The following is a 19,334-nucleotide window of genomic DNA, read 5'->3' on the forward strand; positions in this document are numbered from 1 at the left end:
CCTCTTTTCTCAGTAATCCCCCTCTTTTAAAAAGAAAAAAATCTTTTCAGTCCGTGTGGAATATAGAGAAGTTAAATATCTCCCAAGTTGTCATAGATGATATCTGGTGATCTCAGCGGCGCCTGGTGCTGCTGGCCATACCATGAGTTGGCAGGCAGAGGCTTCTGATGAGACACTTTGCTGTACAGCTCCCTCCCTCCTCCCCAAATGTTGTTGTTGTTGTTGTTATTCACATTGATGCCAGGACCTCCATGTTTCCCGGGGGGCAGTGGCACTGGCTCCTTCCGGCTGAAAATGTCCCTCCCCGGTTTGGGAGCGGTGGTCGGTTTGGGCCCCCTCGGAGCCGGAGGATGCGGTGTGCCTCGGCTCGGGCCGGGCTGCGGTGGAGAGTGTCCATGAAGCTCTGAGGGCTTTCCGTGGGACGGGGTGCTGTATTGCCCCTCTGGTCCTGACGGGGCCACCGCCTCTTCCTGTTTCTTCTGGTTGTGCGGCTCCAAACGGGCCTCGCTGTAAATGCTCATCCCTAAACTAGCCAACATGCTTGCGCTTCCTTTGGCGCAGCCCTCCGGTTCGTCGTATATGTGGTCCGGAAGGAGAACGGGAGGTGACGAAGCGCCCTCTGCTTTGCCACCTGGGGGTCGCCTGTTACTGTTCGCCACTCTTCCTCCGCCTCTTCCTCCGCCCCGTCCTCCCCCTGCTGCCCCGTTCAGATTGAGAGCGCTTGTCTTCTGGCTCAGCTCCAGGCTGATCCGGTCGTACACGTGTGAGAACAGGTCTGGCGGATTCCTGTGGTGGCTGCCTCCATGGTGCTGATCCCCTTGGACAACGACTGCCGAGGCCTCGTCTCCCACCGGTCGGAGACGTGGGGTGGGCACCGGAGGGGTGGGTAAGTTGCTGTTCTGCCCCTTGATGGTGTCGACCGGGTCCGAGTAGAGGCAGTCAGCGCTGTACAGAGGCAGGCGGACCGAGTCAGCCGGTTCAGAATAAAGACCTGCATGTTCATCCTTTGAGGGAGCACCTTTTGGACCTCCTCCCAAAACCCCCAACATGGCTGGGGGCTCTGGTAAACTCCTGCCTTTGAGTCCTCCCACTGCTGCACCTCTTCCGCCTCCATCTCCCACCTCTCTCTTCCCAAGCACGCCGTCAGCAGACCCCGGTTTGCTGCCGCCCGAATCGCCGTCCGCCTCTCGACTGCTGCTGCTGCTGCTGTCACCACTTCCCACGATGCCGCCAGCGTTGCGAATGTGCAGCAGCGACGAGGGGCAGTCCGGGTCGAAGGGGAGGCTGAGGTGGTGCTCCTCAGCGAGAGCCTTCTGCGACTGGATGGCCTGTTCCACCAGCATGAAGATCTCGTTACCTTGCTTGGTCTCGAAGGTGAAGTTACCAGGACCCGAGTCGCAGCGCCGACCCGCCTCGAAAGAAAACATCACCTAAAGAAAGAAAGAAAGAAGGAAAGAAAGAAATGGAGTGGAGGACAAAGGTAGGGAACGTTAACAGTGTTGAATGTGTGTCCAAGTCCGTGTGACTAACTAAATATCTACAGAGGTGTCTGAAATGCCAAACGGGGCTGAAGTAATGGAAGCTAGTCACAGAAGTTCCTGCACTCTTTTCCAGTCATCGCTCATTTTTCATTTTTCTTGGCACCAAGAGAATGCCTGCTCCGTTTTTTTTTTGGTTTTTTTCACTGAACTTTCCTTCTCAGTTTTTTCGCAGTATCTATCTTTTTATTGCTTCACTGCTTTCACTTGCTGTTGAATTCTACTCTACAAACACATCCGGATGAGAAGGGTCTGTGCATGTCATCGAAATTAGCGTCGGTCTTCATGCATCAGACCTCAGTCACTTTTCCATTCAAGACTCGAAAAACAAGCACAGCCTGTGAAGACTTTTAACCACATGCAAGCACGCCGTTGCTATAAGTATTTTGAGCACTTGCTATTTACATCCACCATTGCAGCCTGGGCCTCAGTGTAACGCACTGAACTTCCTCTCGCTCTACTTGCAGGTGTCAGAGAGCGATCGATTCTCAAAGGGGCATTTTGTCTTTTTTTCTCATCCGCACCCACCCGGTCTCTCCCGTATCTACGCAGCAGCTTGTAGGGCCACACCAGGACGTTCCGCTTGGTCTTTGGCTCCTTCAAGATCAAGGCCTCACTCTCCGCCTTCAACCAGTAGCTTCCCGCCAGTCCGCAGCGCTCCGACGCCTCGGTGCGCTGGACGCTCACCCAGAACTCGTTCACTGCGAGGAGAGCGGAGAAATGCGGCGTTACTCTTTTAAGTTCCAAATGATCCTCCATTCCGTGCGGCCCTTATGCTCTGTTAGACTCACCTTCCTCTCTGGAGCAGTAGATGAGGTTTTCGGACATCTGTAAGTCTTGGGCTCCGCCGTTAGAGTCTGCAGCAGCGCTTCCTCCCTGTGGACACACAGAGACTCTCACAATCAACCAGCTGAGAAAGAATTTTTGTCAGCTGTGGGAAGAAAAGAAAAATGTTGACATTCAAATTTCTGATTAGTGAACTGGGAGCTTTTCAGTGTGACCATTAAAAAGGACAGGCATTTCCCAAAGAGAGATATCGGAGAAAGGAAAGAGAATCAAGACTTCAAGAGGTTGTGTGTGCCACAATGAATGAAGCGGATGGAGTCTTCCTCCTGGAAACTCCCTCTGGCTTCCTTTCTGCAGATATGTGAGCGTTCACGTGAGCGTACACAATAGAAGTTGTGGCCTGCGTATACACTACAGGGCCGTGTGGGATATTTTGGAAGACTGATATACATATGCAAACACTGTTGGAATCTAAATCTAAAGCAGCAGTTCTTCACACCAAATGAAAAAAAACATTTCCTTTGTTTACAATCACAACAGACCAAAGAGCAGAGACAGTGAGAGGAAAATAATATTTTGTAAATAGAAAAAAAGATGCAGAGGAAACTTCTACTTAAAGAAAAACCTCACACATCCACCCACGTCTTTGTCACTTGCTGCAAACCATTTCCTTAAGCAAACACACTTTGGCACCGGTCACTCTGCTTTGTGTGACAAGCGCACACACACATCCACATACCTGAATGATTAAGAAAGAGAAAAGGTGTGGACATACCTGAAACGCGATGTCACACAGTGTATTCATCCAGTCCATGGCGGCGTTCTTCTCTGCAGCGAACACGTGGTTCTTGTCATTGGTCTCCACACAGAACGCTGCCATGTTATCTTTGGGACAGCTCTCCGTCAGCGCCGGCAGGATCGAAATGCACTCCGACAGGCGGATGATCTTCTTGTCCAGCTTCCGGGTTTTCTCACTGGACCCGCTCCCTGAGCCTCCGCCGGCCCCGCCTCCTCCGCCCGAGTCGTAGAACTCGAGGCGGGCGATGCCATTTTGGCTGGCGGGGTACAAGACAAACCAATTCTTCTTCCATTTCTAAAGGGAGCGAAAAAAGGAAAGGGATATCACACGGGCAAAATGTTTCCATAGCAACACGGCATCAAAAGAATACGTGTTAAAACGTTAACACTGATTTTCAGTGCATGTTTAAAAACATTCATGGGACAAATTCTGGCTTAGTAAATAGCATTTGCACTCTCGCAGACCATATCCTTAGGCTGTACAGAGTTCTGCAGGTTAAGCACGTCACAATGCAGAAACTATCATCTTTAGCATTTTAGCATTTTTCAGCTCATTGTTTTGGTTTTACCGCCCGCAACTTTAACGTTCTGCTTCTGTCTCATCTCTCATTTCATCAATGAAGGGAGTTCTCTCTCTCTCCACCGTCGCCAAGTGCTTGCTCATTGTGGGATTTGTTGAGTTTTCCCTGTAATATTGTAATATTGACCTCACTGTGTAGAGTGCCTTGAGAAAATGTATGTTGTGATAAGGCTCTTTACAAATAAAACTGAATTGAATTGAATCATTGTCTCAAGCTACAGTCGACATGTTCCCCTACGGCGACAATGAAGTATATCCTATCGCATAAAAGTATATAATCTCCCTGCACAGCACTGAACAGGAGAAAACACAAAGTTAGCAACTGGCTGGCGAACACAGTGGAGGAGACCTTATCAGGGCGAGAAACGATTTGCATGTGGTTTGTTCAGGTGGCAGCAGGGGGGAAAGGAAAATGCAGAGTTGGCCACGACTGATGAAAAATTGATGAAGAGAGAAAACAAAAGTTCACAGAAGGAGTGAGTCAAAACTCTACTTCCGGGTCTTTCTCTTGCCTCTGCTGACTGAGGCGGGATGTCGGATGCACGCACGGGGTGATAAATCTACAAACTAATCAACTAATCTGCGACTCAGATCTGTTCCACGAACCGGCGTTTCCCCTGCATGCAATCACCAGCGGCGACTGCTTGATGGAACTTTGCACAGAGAAAAGAACCCCCCCCCCCGGCCCCCCAAAATCAAAACAAGTTCAGGTCTGGTTTGCACAGTTTGATCCAAATGAGTAAAACAGTTTAGTGCGACTACTAAATCTGGTACTTAAACGAGTCACAATCTGCACTCGAGACCAGATATGACCGCATAATACCACCGCTGTGTGTAATTACAAGGGAGGTATATATCTCACACTGCTAGATCGGGGTGTGGAATGGATTTCAAGCAGTAACAATATGTGTTTCTCGAGATTATGTGGATGACGAAAAAAGTACACCTGCTTCAATATATATATATATATATATCTATATATATATAGATATATATATATATAGATATCTCAAATTATAACCATTACCGCCGTGGTCCCTGTTCCAAAGTGTCCTTATTTCTGGCTGAGGACAGCAACGAGGAGGAACAGCACAACAATGATCTCTTCCTCCACAGGGAACAAACAGGGACACGACCAAAACAACGTGACACACAATGCTGAACAGCAAGGGGCACAGCGAAGGCTTTTCAGACGCTCCGGATGCCTCAGCGCTAACAATGGGACGTGGTGACGGGACCGTGTGCAATCGCCACGGAGAGTAGAACGCTGTACATGCGATGATGGGGAAAAAAGAATGCACAGGACACCAGAAATGAACTTATTTGGGAAGTCCCCATCATCCCGTGTGCCCTCTGGATATGAGTGTGTCTGTGTGTCTGTGTGTGTGTGTGTGTGTGTGTGTGTGTCTGTGTGTGTGTGTGTGTGTGTCTGTGTGTGTTTCCCCCAACATTCAATGAGCGGGGAAGAGCTGAGCTTATGACAGGAAGGTCAGCAGTTTGAAAATGGTTCAACCAGCAGGGGAAATCCAGGGAGAAGAAGCACAACAACTACGGCCCCTGATCAGTCAGTTGGTTTCTTGTTTGGTTATAACCCAGGACATCTGAGAATGATCATGACCTACAAGCAGCCCACAGATACCTACAGTAGCTGGTCACAGCCCCACAGATATGTGGCTTTTGGGGCTGACAACACTTAGAGATATTTGTTTGTTGCTGTCTTCTGTGAGAAGGAGAGATTCAAATTCAAAACAATTTACATGAGTGGGAAGTCAATTTCTTATGAATGGCACATATAAATAAAGAGTGTGGCTTTCCACCTTAAAAATCTATCGCTTGTTTGTATCCACCGACTGAAACACGCCGATTGGTTCGGCCTGCCAGTATCGTGGCCGTGTTCTGACAGCAACCACTGGCTTTGTCAGTGGCCGAGACTAGAGACTAATCCGATCTTTTACTTCAGGAATCCGCAGTGGAATAGAGAAATGAAGTGCTGCAGCTTTGTACAGGAAATGTGTTTTTTAAGAAGCTGGCCCTGTGCTTTATTCGTAGAAATCTTAATCTGCAAAGTAGCTACAGCTCTTCAAGCCGTTAAAATGCGATGAATGTGGAGGAGGAGATACTTTGTTAACTTTATCAAATAGAAATAATCCTCACTATCTCTGACAGCATGGAAACAAGGAGTCGTGTGAACCAGCTTAAAGGTGTAATTACAGTATTTGCGTGATGGCCCTGGGATAACAGTAGCCACAGGGGAACTCACAATATGCCGCACAGCACGAGCTGTGCCATAGTTTCTTCGCTGGACCGTAACTGTGAGAGTAAAAATGACAAGAGCCGAGGTTCAACTTCATCCACTTCTAGCTCACACATGCGCCAACTGCCAGAAAGGACAGGAAGTGTGTGGGATTCTCATCACCCGGGATTCTCTTCGCTTCCTTCTTCTGCACCCAGGTGTGTCTCAGTGTGTGTGTGTGCATCTGTTTGTATTGTTTTAAATATTCCCTTGGTCCATTCTAGACCATCTGGTGCTGTGCGCACACACACACACACACTCACACACACACACACACAAATATATATATAAATATACACACAGACTCTTTTCGGTCAACGCACGTGTGCGAACAGGGTTTAAAATACTAACCACTGTTGCAAAATGTTCCCTCAGTGAATGTGTGTGTGTGTGTGTGTGTGTGTGTGTGTGTGTGTGTGTGTGTGTGTGTGTGTGTATGTGTGCGCTTCTGCGTGTGAAACTGCAGTTCCATATAAGGCAACAGGCAGTTGTCATCCACTAATACACTGAGTGGAAATTATGCAAAAAAAAAGGTGACTGACAGAGGGAGGGAGACTTCCTCACTGATGTCCTGCCTGTTCACAGGAACACGACAGAATTCGCTGTGGTACAAGCGCATGTGTGTTTCTCCTTTTCGCTGCCACAACTACACACTGCCTCCACTGTCATTTTTTACATACGTGTTGACTTTCACATTTAAAAATACTATTAAGGAAAGCAAAAAAGCCAACAGCGCCCTTGCATCCAGTTGACTTTTCTGTTCGAACAGTTTTTTGTGATTGACTGATGCCAAACAATTTTGTTCACCGGTTCGCATCAATTTACATATATTTTTATATCCTACTTTCCTTTAACAATCAAGGTGACAGCTGTGTTTTTTCTTTTCCTTATGCGATCATTTTGTTCATACTCGATGAGGATGCCAATTCTGTCATGTCTTTAAAGTTGTTGTCTTTTTCCATTGGCCAATAAGACGTGTTCATTTGTTTATGAAATGACATCACATTTCATTTTGCGTGCATTTACCATTGTGCTATTTTGAGATACTGTTGCAGTTGCCGTTCCATTTTTCAAATGGGATTAAATTACAGCAGAATTTGAATTTTTCCCGTTGGGTTTCATGCGTTTGCTCAATTTGAAATTTGCCTCTTTATCTGCAGTTTCACACGTACAGTGTTACAGTACAGTCAACACACTGGCGCCGCAGAGCTGGCCCATTAAAAATGTTTGGCTAAGCTCATCAAAAGGCCGTCATGATGATGCATGAAAGGTAACCACTGTCTGAAAACAATTGCATGCAATGGAGGAAGTGTGTGAATCATGATGAAGATGTTCCGACGGCTTGGTGCGATAGTGCAGCACAGTCCGATTCGGTGCATGTAAAACAACTCAATGTTTGCCTGACAAAACAATATTTAGCATTTTTAGTTCATGACAATCGGCTTCTGATGAAAAAGGAGGCGCTTTTGCTTTCAACACATTTTTGGTTATTTTTCCATTGAACACTATGCCAGAAATGGAAATCAGGGTTTGATAAGAACAGGAAATGATAAGCAGTGTGGGAAACAGAATGAATAAAATCTAAGTGATAACCATCAATATAGAAAAGTACCAATGTCTGTGTGCACTGACTTGAAGGAGAGGGACCAACGCTGCGCTGAGCTCATAAAGATAATCATAATTCGTTCATCAAGCAGCATCAGAAAACCAGCCTATAGTGACATGCCTACGACAGGATTGATTGTTCTCTCGTGGCCACCAGCAGTCTTAGCCTAGTCGATAGTAAATCACCATGGTTACAGCGTACGTTTTACGGTTAACACATTTTAACCGTAAAACGTACGCTTAAAACGTCCTACAAAAAATGACATCACCAACACCACAGAAAACTATATTCATGTATTCAGGCCAAAGAGACAAAGGCAAGTCCGCCTGCCTGCTGAGAAATGTATGCTTTGATATAGCAACGCGCAGATGTTGAACATAGAGAGATATGTTTATGAATTCTGCCCGTCTGCAGAGGACGGTTTAAATTGGCCAGAGAGAGAGAGAGAGAGAGAGTGTGGTACAAAACACTCAGATCTTTTATGTTATCGTGAGAAGTGTTGAAAATGTTTGGATCATTATGAAACTGTGGCGGGACAAATTAAGCTATGGCGGGCCGCCACAGTCAAGGTGATTAATCTGAAACACTGTAGCAGGCGGGCAGGCCGCAGCTGAGGCCCTGCGAGGCCCTGCCTCTGCAAGGCCCTGCACCTGAGGCCCAACTCTGCCGGGAGCGCAGAGTAATTTGCGATGCGCAAAGTTACATGAAGTCATACTGACTCACCTGCGGGGGGAAAAGTCAATAAAAAATAGCAATGGAAAGAAAACTACACTTGAAAATGAGCGAGTAAGAACTTAGTCATCTTAGTTTCTGTGCAGCCTTAATCATTCCTTTCCGCACTTAACATCAGAAAATTACAAAATCACACCACTCTTCCCGAAAATACATCGACTGCGGGGTATATTTAGAGAATTACACACATGCTACTTCTTCGTAAGACCTGACTTCTTCATACTACAAATGATGTGGTTACTTTAGGCGAAGAAAAAAAATGATTTAGTGTCTGATATCATGTCTGATCCCATGAATCCATTAGCAGGTTATTACTGCAGGCATGGCATAAATCTAGCAGGCTCCGGGTGTTTAACAAGACTTCACCCAGACACGCCCCTTCTGTTCAAAGTGGCAGCTACAGCTCCGAGCCATCTTTAGTGCTGCTGATACAGGACCGTTACCACACAGCAGCGAGTGCCAACATCAGCATCAGACTCAAAGCTTTTTGTAGCTGCAAGAAGTACACTACAAACTGCAGGCTCGAGCACCTTGGACGCGCGTGTGTGTGTGGCAGACAAGCAGATGCATGTACAGAGGCTTTCTCACACCTTCACGGCGCACATGTTTTAGCCACAACATGAACTCAAATGACAGCTACAAATGTAAAAACTAGAATTACAACAGTGGTAAGTGTCTTTCAGCACACACACACACACACACACACTTTATGTGTTCATGAACATTTCCACTGCAGCCCAGCCCATTGACACTGTTCAAACACCCGCTGTATGCCGATTGGCCGAGACATTCGGGCCTCGGATGTGAGGAATACTTTTCGTTCAGGAGAAGCAGCAAATAGGTTTCTGTCTGCGAGAGGAGTCTGAGACGCTGTGGTGAAAATGCCTTTTAATTTGTTTTTTACATTTCTCTCGCCTTTCCTCAAAGGGGCAGTTCACAAAATGTGCACGCGAGGTACCAGGAGTAATACTCACAGACCTTTCAGACTTTAGATAATGAAGTAAATAACCATGTTGGCATCAGAAGGGTTATCTCTGCTTGGGCCGGAGGCCGCTACATTCTGAACAAAAAAAGCCTGTGTTACAAACTCAACAAATGCAGTTTGAAAGAAGTGGATTGCATTATGGGTAATGAAGGATACAAGCGCATTCGTCACTTGACCAAACTAATCGGGTTGGCTCGAGCTCTGCTGCAAAGATTCTACTCCATTCTTTCTCTAACTGAATTTCATTCTAAGTTTGAATGAGAGAATGACAATAACCGGCTATTGGATATAATGACTGACTGATTGAACATATTAGTGTACAAATTATGAAGCGCAGATACAGACAACTATTGGCCGTTGTTAGCAGTTGTTGTTCGGGACGTTCCGGTGGCCCAAAGATCTTAGACCTCTCTCCTCATTTCCTGTCTGCACGTTGCATAAATTACAAATTGCCCGAATACCATCTTCCGAATCATTTTCCTATTATTGTCAGTTGGTTTTCATGCCAATCACCTGATCCACTGGTTTCCAAAACTGGGCGCTGAGCTTCCAAAGAGTTCACTATGTTTAAAGCAAATGAGATTAATTAATAGAGATAGTTTCATAATAAATTATTTTATGGAATGCAGATACAAAAAAAAAAAACTACCTGGACACAATGTAAAAAAGATTTCTGTAACAATGGCCATTACTTGGCGTGTCACGAAACCGCAGTCAGAGACAGAGACCTTGTTTCGAGGTTGCCGCTTCACTGTTGAGTCACATTTTCCGACCGTACGCGTAGGAACAGGGCCACATGTGTGAGTGTGTACGTCCACCGACAGCAGCAACGATTGCATAATCCGCCATACCAACGCCACACCGGTTTCAACACTTTCAGATCAGCCAACAACACTCCGCTTCCTTTTCTCTTCATGTCTCCTCGGATGCGTTTTTAGCCACTTCTGGGTGCTTTTCTTTCCTTTTTTTTTTTTTAAATGATGAGGTTTTCATTTGTTCCTTTTCTTATTGCGAAGTTTCTTTTTTTTTTTATATAAAAGGCATTGAAACTGGGTTCTTTGGGAGTTTGAATATCTATTGTGCAGTGGTGATTTCAGGGCAGGAAACTGGGCCAGAATGTTTTTGTTGGTCCGTGTCATATGAGCAGATAGAGAGGAGGAGAGACAAAGACTCTCTTTACTAATCTGAGAGAGTAAACGGGTTCTTATCCAGCGGTGCTCTGAGACCAAAGGCGAGGTTGCAGTGAGGCCATGAACTGACACACACACACACACACACACACACACACACAGTGTGAACAGCTGAAGTGGAATCATGTGTGCCACCTTTGTGACAACGGTCCGTTCCTCCTCCGTCTCCACCTCACAGCTCGACCACACTTTCTTCTTTCGTGAAAAAATCTTCTCACCTGCTCTGATGCACTGTGGTGTCACAGGCTCACACACACACACACACACACACACACACACACACACACACACACACACACACACACACACACACACACACACACACACACACACACACACACACACACACACACACACACACACACACACACACACACACACATCCTCTCCTAATACATCTCCTCGTCGTCATTTGAGAAGTCGCTCTGTCTGGTTCACTTTGGTTTCACGTGTTTTTAACATTTACTGAAAATCTGCCTACGACTTCGCCGGCACGTGAACTCACACAGCAGGTCTCCCTCCAGACCACCACATCAAAACAAGGCCAGATCAGGGAAACGGCGTCGACAACAACTTCCTCTCTCGTGTGTCCACTGTCGCGCTGCAATTGCACCAGTACGTGCTCTATGTATTACATATCTTTTATCTGGTTTGCAACTTGGATCAGCATCTTCTTGTGAACTCCAACACTCAATGGGACACTTCCATCTCCTTGAAGTAAAACATGTATGTATTTAAAACAACAACAAGATGTAATACAGCTATGAGAATTGTGGGCAGACGATGGTGACCTCAAAGTGGCTCTATCACATGTGCTGTACCTATATGTGTATAATATGTGTCCTGTATTCCTACAGAGACCTTCTATGTGTTGGATTGGAGTATTTTTACTATTGGTTTTATTGACATTCAAAGAGCTGAGCTTCCTGGAATATTGCAGTTCCTCATACATGACTGATTTCCTTAAAAAAACAAGTTGCCCTTCTATGCCGTCTTATTATTTTTGAATGTTTTATTTATTAGTTTATCCTCGGAACGTGACGTTTTTGAGTCTTTTGGGTTTTTTGGTTGGGGTCATTTCTGTCAACAGCAACCCCACCGGCAACAAAAACAATTAATAAAAAAGAGACCCTTTCTCTTAATTGGACTTACCTTTCCAAACTTCTGATGCTGTACATACAGCTGTCCCTCCTTCACGTGGATGTCCATGGCCACAGACGAGCCCCGGGGCCCCGCTCCTCCACAGAGGCGAACTTTGGACTTGAACTTGCCGGAGCACAACCACCTTGTGAATGGGGTTCACGTTTTGCTCTCTCCCCTATCAACTTCCTCTTCTCTCACTTCCGCTCCCCCGCAATTAGAGCGGCTGTGCGGGGACGGTGGCGGACCGTCGCCGGTGTCATGTCGGACACGCGGAGGGTCCCGGTGGTCGCTGGGGGGTCCCGACAGAGGTGGGCAACGTCCGAGTGTTGTCGCCTGGTCGCCTGGTCGCCTGTCTGCCGCCTCTCACCCCTCCTGCACAGGCCGGAAAAGCTCCATTTATGTACAACAGTATAGCTTCCGGTTGGTGCTTTCACAATAAAGGCCTCAGTGACCAGCAGTGGCTGCATGGTGACCTAACACAGTTAAGCGGTGCGTGTCACTCTGACAGGTAAAAAACAAAAGGAACATGGAAATGTATCTAACCTTTACATATTTTTTTTATATTAGTGACCCTCCAGGGCAACGCAGGCCAAAACAACTGAGCTGCGTGTCCTTATTTTGTCAAATTGTATATGTTATGATTAAAAAACTTTTTTTGTGGTAACTTCATAGAGCACACATTTATTCATTTGAGAATATGCACCTTTTAACCATGCCAACAATGGAAAGGGAAAGGCTTGTAAAGAAGATTTTCACTTAAGGCCCCTCAACAAGACTGGGACTCTGAGGGTCACATTAGATAAATGAACCTTAAAATCAATGTCTTAAGTGTAATTATCATATCGTCTCACGTTACCTGCTTGGTTTGATTCAGAGAATAGCCTAGCTGAAAAATACTGAAAAGAAAATGTAAATTGACAGAAATATCTGCTCTCTGCTGCAGGAGTTATCGGGAGTAAGCACTTTGTATCAGTTATCGATTATTAACAAAATGGGACACATATGAACAATATCTATCCATGACTTGAGAGGTTTGGGGAAATATTCATCAATAAATTCCTGGGACTTTGAAATTCCCTAAACTGACAATATGCCCTATGGTCATCAGGCACCTTTTAATTTGAAATCTAGACTTCCGTTATCGTAGTAACTCTGCGGCACTCTTGACGCAGCAGGAGGGGTGAGCAGCGCGTGGTGAGCGCTCAGAGCCGCTCCTCTCCTCCCACCTCCTCACTCTTGTGTAACTTCTCTGTTGGCTCCAGCTCTGACACACACACAATGCAAACATAAACTATATGCTGAATATGATTCATGTCAAAACTGTATGAGCTGCTATTATTCCCCAAGCGTAATATTAATGCTAGTACTTGTACTAGTACTAATATTATTACATAAATATATATAAACTACAAACATATTTTTCAAGTTTCCAAAGAATGAAAGTTATTTTTAAGCAGAGCCTGCTGGCACGAGAAGCTGGCCCCCACATTAATGTGTTGCAGATGCCTCCTGCTGGCTCGCAGTGTCACCTAAAGAGTTGCTGTCCCTGTTTGCAGCCCATAAACCAGATGGTGTTTAATTTCTGTCAGATATTGTTTTTGACAGTGAAAACGGATTTCTAGACAATGAGTCAAGACACAAGATGGGTTTGTAACTGGTCAGGTTTCCTTCCACAGGACTACAAAAGTCTGATCTTGTCCCGTTGACCAGTTTCTGTCCCCTATTACAGTTACTCTAACACAGTGCACAGGTAGCACAGTTACAGCTTTGAGGTACTTTAGATTTTTACATTTATGGTCACTGGGTAATGTTTGGTTTAAGATTTGAAAACCATATTATAAGCTAATAAAATACAACACGTTGTTAAGGTTAAACCTGTGATTCCCAACATTTTTGCTTCTGATACAACTGCATTAACAATCTAACATGTGTTTTATGTATTAATTCATATCTTTTGCAGTAATGTGTCAGTCACCTTGACTATTTTTCTGCAGGATGACAACTTTTACTTTTGATATTTTGAATCTAATTTGTTGATAATACTCCTGAACTTTTACTGTACTGCCAACATTTTCAGCACTACCTCATGCTTAAAAATTAATAAATAAATGTATATACATATTAGCATTATAATTTACTATAGCTCCAAGATTCATTTCTATAATTTAGGGCCATTCTGGTAAAACTTTCATTTGTCTTGTGTTTCAGCACAGCTGCTGCTTTGAGGACAAACAGAGCCACTGCTGCCATCTAGTGGTTTTTAACCTAAATTGCAGGTGGGATTTAGGTGTGCGCTCTCGCGATATTTGAGCACTTCACCCGGACATAAACAGGAACTGGGACATGGCACCAGTGTTCGGCGGAGTTGAGGGGTGAGAAAGATAAAAATATATCAGAAATCTTGCTCATATTAATTTTTGTAGTAGTTATTAATCAAGGCCTGTGTAAGCTGCATAAACGTATTCGTATTTTCGCGGTTGCCATAAAGAAATGTAGCGTATAGTACTGTAATGAAGCAGTTCGATTTGCCCATTGACAGTATAGTCTTGTGACCCTTGACACAAGGAAGTTTGTGTGCTTGTGTCTCGTGACCAGTATTCAGTGTAAATTTTATTAAATATAATAAAGCGTGATTAGCATATGTGATGTTTATAAACACAAATATAACCATATGTGATATATATATTTATGTATTTATTTATTTGTTTTTGTAGTTGTCTTTTTTTACTGTAGCACAAAAGAGTATCTGTGTTCTTGCTCTATTCTCCTGTGAGTTTCTATAGTACAGGAAATGGACGTATGTATTTTTCCTGAATGTTTTCTTCTACTGTATGCATGGAGTTCAGTTTTTCTCATATCCCCTTGTCCTCTGTCTCTAGTGGAGGGACCCACTCCAAGGCGGTGTTGGTGTCAGGAGATGGGAAGATCCTGGCAGAGACAGACGGGCCGTCCACCAACCACTGGGTGAGCTGAAAGCAGGGACAGTGATTTAAATGGAATGATTATTATTTTTTTATTTTATTCGCTGTCCTCATAATCAGGAAAATAATGCCCTTAAATTTCGTGTGTGTCTGTGTGCACACAGTTGGTGGGGGTGGATAAATGTATTGAAACCATTAACGACATGGTGCAGAGAGCGAAGGTGGAGGCAGGACTGGATCCAAACACACCGCTGTGCTCACTGGTCAGTCACACTGATGTCATACAAATGAATAGACACTTTTATTGAGCTCTAATAAAGGATTTGTTTTTAAAAATGTACTATTTTGTGTGTGTGTGTGTGGGCGTGCGTGGCAGGGCATGTCTCTGAGTGGAGGCGAACAAAAGGACGCCATCGACAAACTAATCGCTCACATGAAGGAGCGCTTCCCCAGTCTCAGCCGGCAATACTTCATCACGACCGACGCCATTGGCGCCATGGCGACCGCTAGCGATTGCGGTAAGTGGGCCATTTTAAGCGTTGGCAGAATTTACTCTCAATCTCTAATATGCGTTGTTTTTTGGGATTTTCAATTACTTTTACGATGTAATATTACAGAGTAGAGAGAACTGAATATCAGACATTTTACACTACGGATGGATGTATTTTACACTGTATAGATTTAAACAGAATATAAATATGCACATTATCAGGTATTTATAAATATATTTTGCTGTAGACTACAATTTACGTTTGAAAGGAACTCGTAAAAATGAAAGATGACCTGAATGTTACCCTCTGATGGTGTGGCACTATAAAAGTGACAATACATACAGTGGATGTTTTCTAACTTTACATACAGTGGATGATCTCTAACTTTATGGCTTGATGAGATCGAGGCAGTAGTCGTTAGTCTCATGTAATACAGATCAGACTGTCTGTTTTCCCTTTTTTTCTCTGCAGGAGGTGTAGTGTTGATATCAGGGACCGGCTCTAACTGCAAGTTGGTCAATCCTGACGGCTCACAGATAGGCTGTGGAGGCTGGGGTCACATGATGGGCGATGAAGGATCAGGTACCCGCGGCAACGCTCAAAACAGTAAAACTGTGTGTACAATTTGAGACTGTCACGTTCAAACCATCGCTCTATCCCCCAGCATTCTGGATCGCTCACTTGGCGGTGAAGACGGTGTTTGATGCCAGAGACCGCCTGGTCGCTCCTCCCCATGACATCACCCACGTCAGAAAAGCCATGGAGGAATATTTCCAGGTCAGACAGCAACAACAGTCCCTAAAGCAGTCACTTCCCAGCTGATGTTCAAAATGTATTCATGATATAAGATCAAATCAAAAAAGTTTGAGCATTCAAGTGGTGAGGAAAGCATATTCATAAACCCTTATGCTGACTATGGTATATAAATTAAACAAGAAAGTACTTTCATCCCAGGTGTCAGATCTGATGGGCATGCTGCCGCACCTCTACCGAAACTTCCAGAAGTCACACTTTGCTGGTTTCTGCAAGAAGCTGGCTGAAGGTAGACGGTGCATCGCTTTACTGCTCATTCTTGCCAAGAGAAGGTAAAAAAAAATCTATAGAATACAGAAGTAAAGTAAAATGAAAAGGGTTTGTGTTTAAGGCGCAGAGGCCGGGGACGCTCTGTGTCAGTACGTGTTTGCTCGAGCAGGGAGAGTCCTGGGAACACACGTGGAAGCGGTGTTGCCTGCCGCACAAGCGGTAATGTCCCCGTTCTCGCACATACACCTCATCACTCATTCAATGAAAAACACTGACTCGATGAATTTCTCACAATCTCTTCGCCCTCCGTCTCTCAACAGCCTCTACTGCGGGGCGACCAGGGCCTGCCCATCCTGTGTGTTGGCTCCGTGTGGAAAAGCTGGGAGCTGCTGAAGCCAGGTCAGTGTCCCTGGGGGCCCTTGCATCATGACACTGAGGCCCTTCATTTCTTTTCATTAACTTTTAATTTCAAGTTAAAAGGTAAAGCAGCGCAAAAGTCCTGAATGATGATAAGAAAAAAATGTCTGAGTTGCCGTGTCTCTCTCTTGTCTCTGAACAGGATTCACTGAGGTCCTAGAGAAACTTTCATCATCTGATGAGTTCAAGGGCCGTTTCCGTGGATACAGCCTCCTGACTTTGCGGCAGTCGTCGGCCCTCGGCGGCGCCAGTCTTGGGGCTCAGGATCTAGGCGCCGCCCTCAGTATGGACTACGCCGCCAATGCTAAGGTCTTCTACCAACACACCTTCAGCAGCAGTGAATGAGGATACAGTGGAGGAAAACATGCCAGCCAGTTTCTAACTATAAGTATCACTGCTAATAATGCGGACCAAAATGATGACGGTGATTGCGTAACGATGGTTTAGGATCTGACTTGATCCCACTACAAGATGCCGTGACAGCGATTGAAAGTATTTGAGATCATGGTGGTTTTGACAGCAACATGGAGGCTGTTCTGAGAATACAGTTGATTTACTCTAATGTTACTGTCATTACCAATCTTTGCACCACTGTGACACTTGTTTACATTTGACATTAATGATCAAATTCACTGAAAATTTGACAGAAAACTTCCATTGAGGGTTGCAAATATTCTCTGATCCTCAAGTGAAGAATCGCTCATTCTCATTATCTACTGAGATATTACTCAGTGTATCTAGAAAATAATCTTTATTAAACAACACATCATTGCTGGTTATCAATTTCACCCAACACATTTTGTAATTTTATGACCTAATGTTTGTTATTTTGCTGTTCAGATTTTCAATAAACATGATTCCTGACCTTGTTGGAGTCTTTTGCATCTGACAGTGGAAGGTAAAGGAGCAAAGGAGTGACGCTGCTTTACAATTCGTCTCAGTTATATCTTTTTTAAAAGACCGTTTGGCTCAGGTGGGTCTCTACATGCACTACCTATGTCACATTTAGTGTCACACTGTGTGTATGTGTGTGCGTGCGTGCGTGTGAATTAAAATAAATATGAATATAATACAGCAGCCGTTACGCGCACACAGAGTCTGGCTGCTCAGCTCAGTTCAGCGTCATTGCTGAGATTTCTTAAAAAAGAAGAACCAGAAAACATCAGCTGATTCCTGCAACTTTGTAACTGACTCTTTGTTTTCTTCCACCATGTGTTGTCTGAAGTCTCTAGGGAAATGTCGCCATCCACAAACTGCACCAACATGTCATTCAGCATTACTGCCAAGATAACCAAGCTACAGTCTCTTTAAAATTGGTGCCATTTCAGTGATTCGATTAGATATTTTTTTATTATTCTGTTGCTGTCAGACTGATTATTTTCACTTATAAAATACACATTATTTAATTCAAATACTTTTACTTAAATTTTAAGCACTTACTGTACAGTGCAGTTCTTTCTACTTCGCCATAATTCTGAGAAGAATGTATTTTTTCATAACATAACAATTAATGCTAATCAATACAGATTAAATTGTGGCAAATTGAGTAAAAAATACATGTGGTATTCTCAAAACTGTTCATTTTATTTAAATTAGCCAAAGGTAATTTTCTTTGAATTTAAGGGCTTAAATCAACTTTGTTGATTACCACTTTGGATTAGATGCTGTAAATTCGGAGAGCAACGCTACCCTGAGGGTCACGACCTTCAGCCTCTACCTCCAGGAAATGCAGCCCGTGAGCTACAGAACCTCATCTTTTTTTTGGCCAGGGAAAACATTCACATAACCCACAGTGTTATTTTATGACATTTCCCTCCGTTCCTCTCGCTCTCGGTTGTACAGGGGGAAAGTGGAGCTGCCTAGAGGCTGTTGCTTTGAGATGCAACCCCCCCCTCCCGCAGGGCAGCATCCTGCCTCTGGCCCATGCACAGAGCCCAGCGGAGAGCCAGTGCTGACAGAGCACTGAGCTAAACACACTGCTGACGTAAGGAGAGGTCAGCGATGTTGACTGGGCGTGTGTGTGTGTGTGTGTGTGTGTGTGTGTGTGTGTGTGTGTGTGTGTTTGTTTCCTTTTTATTCATACATGTCTTATATTGTCTCCTCCTAACGGCCCCAGTAAGATCCAGCTGAGAGACGTTCACCATCATCATCTTCATTCTCTCTGAATCCAAACTTTTACTTAAGTAAAATAGTAAAAAAAAACAAAAAAACACAGCAGCGATGTAAGAAATACTCAAGTAGAAATTTTGCATTCACAACTGTACTCGAAAGCGTCAAAAACAGAAAATGACATAACGCAGAATGGTTCCTTCCTAGAGGTTATGGAACTATCCATTATTATATTACATTTTAAATTGCTGCCAGTTGAGTTCACTTTAACTCTAATCTGTTTAATCTAGCACATGACGGTTTTTATAAACTAATAAGATTAGTTTTAAAAAAAATCTGGTGGGTCAACAGGATGACAAATCAAAGAAGATTCATACATCTTCAGTTAAAGATGATAGATACTAAATTGATTTAAGAGTAAGAAATGTACGGAAAATATATCTTTGAAGTTAGATTTCAAATCCGGGTCAGTTATGCTTTGTGTAAACATATTTAATGGCTAACGAGATCTGTTAAATGTAAAAACTGCTCCATTACAATTGGTCTTCATTGGTAAATAACTGAGCACTTGGTCCGATACCTGCATCATTCCTGCCTTAAGTTTCCATGCATTCGTCTGTAGTTTAACACTGGGTCAATTCATTCACAAGTTGTCGGCTCAAATTTTCAATCCGACCATGCCGAGATCTATTCCGTGTAATACTTAATAGCAGCTGTTAGCA

General features: G+C 44.2%; 2 protein-coding genes across 2 annotated transcripts in view; one reads left to right on the top strand and one right to left on the bottom strand.

Annotated features, from left to right (window-relative positions):
* dok1b (docking protein 1b) overlaps positions 1 to 12,046 on the bottom strand; it is a 14,634-nt gene extending 2,588 nt beyond the window's left edge. Inside the window, exons 1-5 of the mRNA XM_035624165.2 lie at positions 11,661 to 12,046; positions 3,100 to 3,417; positions 2,330 to 2,414; positions 2,067 to 2,239; positions 1 to 1,430 (exon numbers count right to left, since the gene is read on the bottom strand). The exon at positions 1 to 1,430 is cut by the window's left edge and continues 2,588 nt beyond it. Of these exons, the coding sequence (XP_035480058.2) occupies positions 72 to 1,430; positions 2,067 to 2,239; positions 2,330 to 2,414; positions 3,100 to 3,417; positions 11,661 to 11,717 (1,992 nt within the window). The 5' untranslated portion in view covers positions 11,718 to 12,046 and the 3' untranslated portion in view covers positions 1 to 71. The remainder of the gene's footprint in view (positions 1,431 to 2,066; positions 2,240 to 2,329; positions 2,415 to 3,099; positions 3,418 to 11,660) is intronic.
* A 1,847-nt stretch (positions 12,047 to 13,893) lies between these two features.
* On the top strand, positions 13,894 to 17,367 carry nagk (N-acetylglucosamine kinase). Its single transcript, XM_035624166.2, has 10 exons — positions 13,894 to 14,023; positions 14,531 to 14,615; positions 14,737 to 14,835; positions 14,949 to 15,090; positions 15,535 to 15,645; positions 15,728 to 15,840; positions 16,018 to 16,105; positions 16,208 to 16,305; positions 16,407 to 16,485; positions 16,646 to 17,367. The coding sequence occupies exons 1-10, from the start codon at positions 13,995 to 13,997 to the stop codon at positions 16,846 to 16,848; spliced, it is 1,047 nt and encodes a 348-aa protein (XP_035480059.2). The 5' UTR covers positions 13,894 to 13,994; the 3' UTR covers positions 16,849 to 17,367.
* Positions 17,368 to 19,334: the final 1,967 nt, after the last annotated feature.

The sequence above is a fragment of the Scophthalmus maximus genome, chromosome 2 (genome assembly GCF_022379125.1).
Source record: "Scophthalmus maximus strain ysfricsl-2021 chromosome 2, ASM2237912v1, whole genome shotgun sequence".
Lineage (NCBI taxonomy): Eukaryota > Metazoa > Chordata > Actinopteri > Pleuronectiformes > Scophthalmidae > Scophthalmus > Scophthalmus maximus.

Excerpts from the sequence above, each read along its gene's own strand:
- nagk (XM_035624166.2), top strand. The coding sequence starts at position 13,995 with ATGGCACCAGTGTTCGGCGGAGTTGAGGG. Across the intron at positions 16,106-16,207 it reads CTGCAAGAAGCTGGCTGAAG|GCGCAGAGGCCGGGGACGCT; the intron begins GTAGACGGTGCA and ends TTTGTGTTTAAG. Across the intron at positions 16,306-16,406 it reads TGTTGCCTGCCGCACAAGCG|CCTCTACTGCGGGGCGACCA; the intron begins GTAATGTCCCCG and ends GTCTCTCAACAG.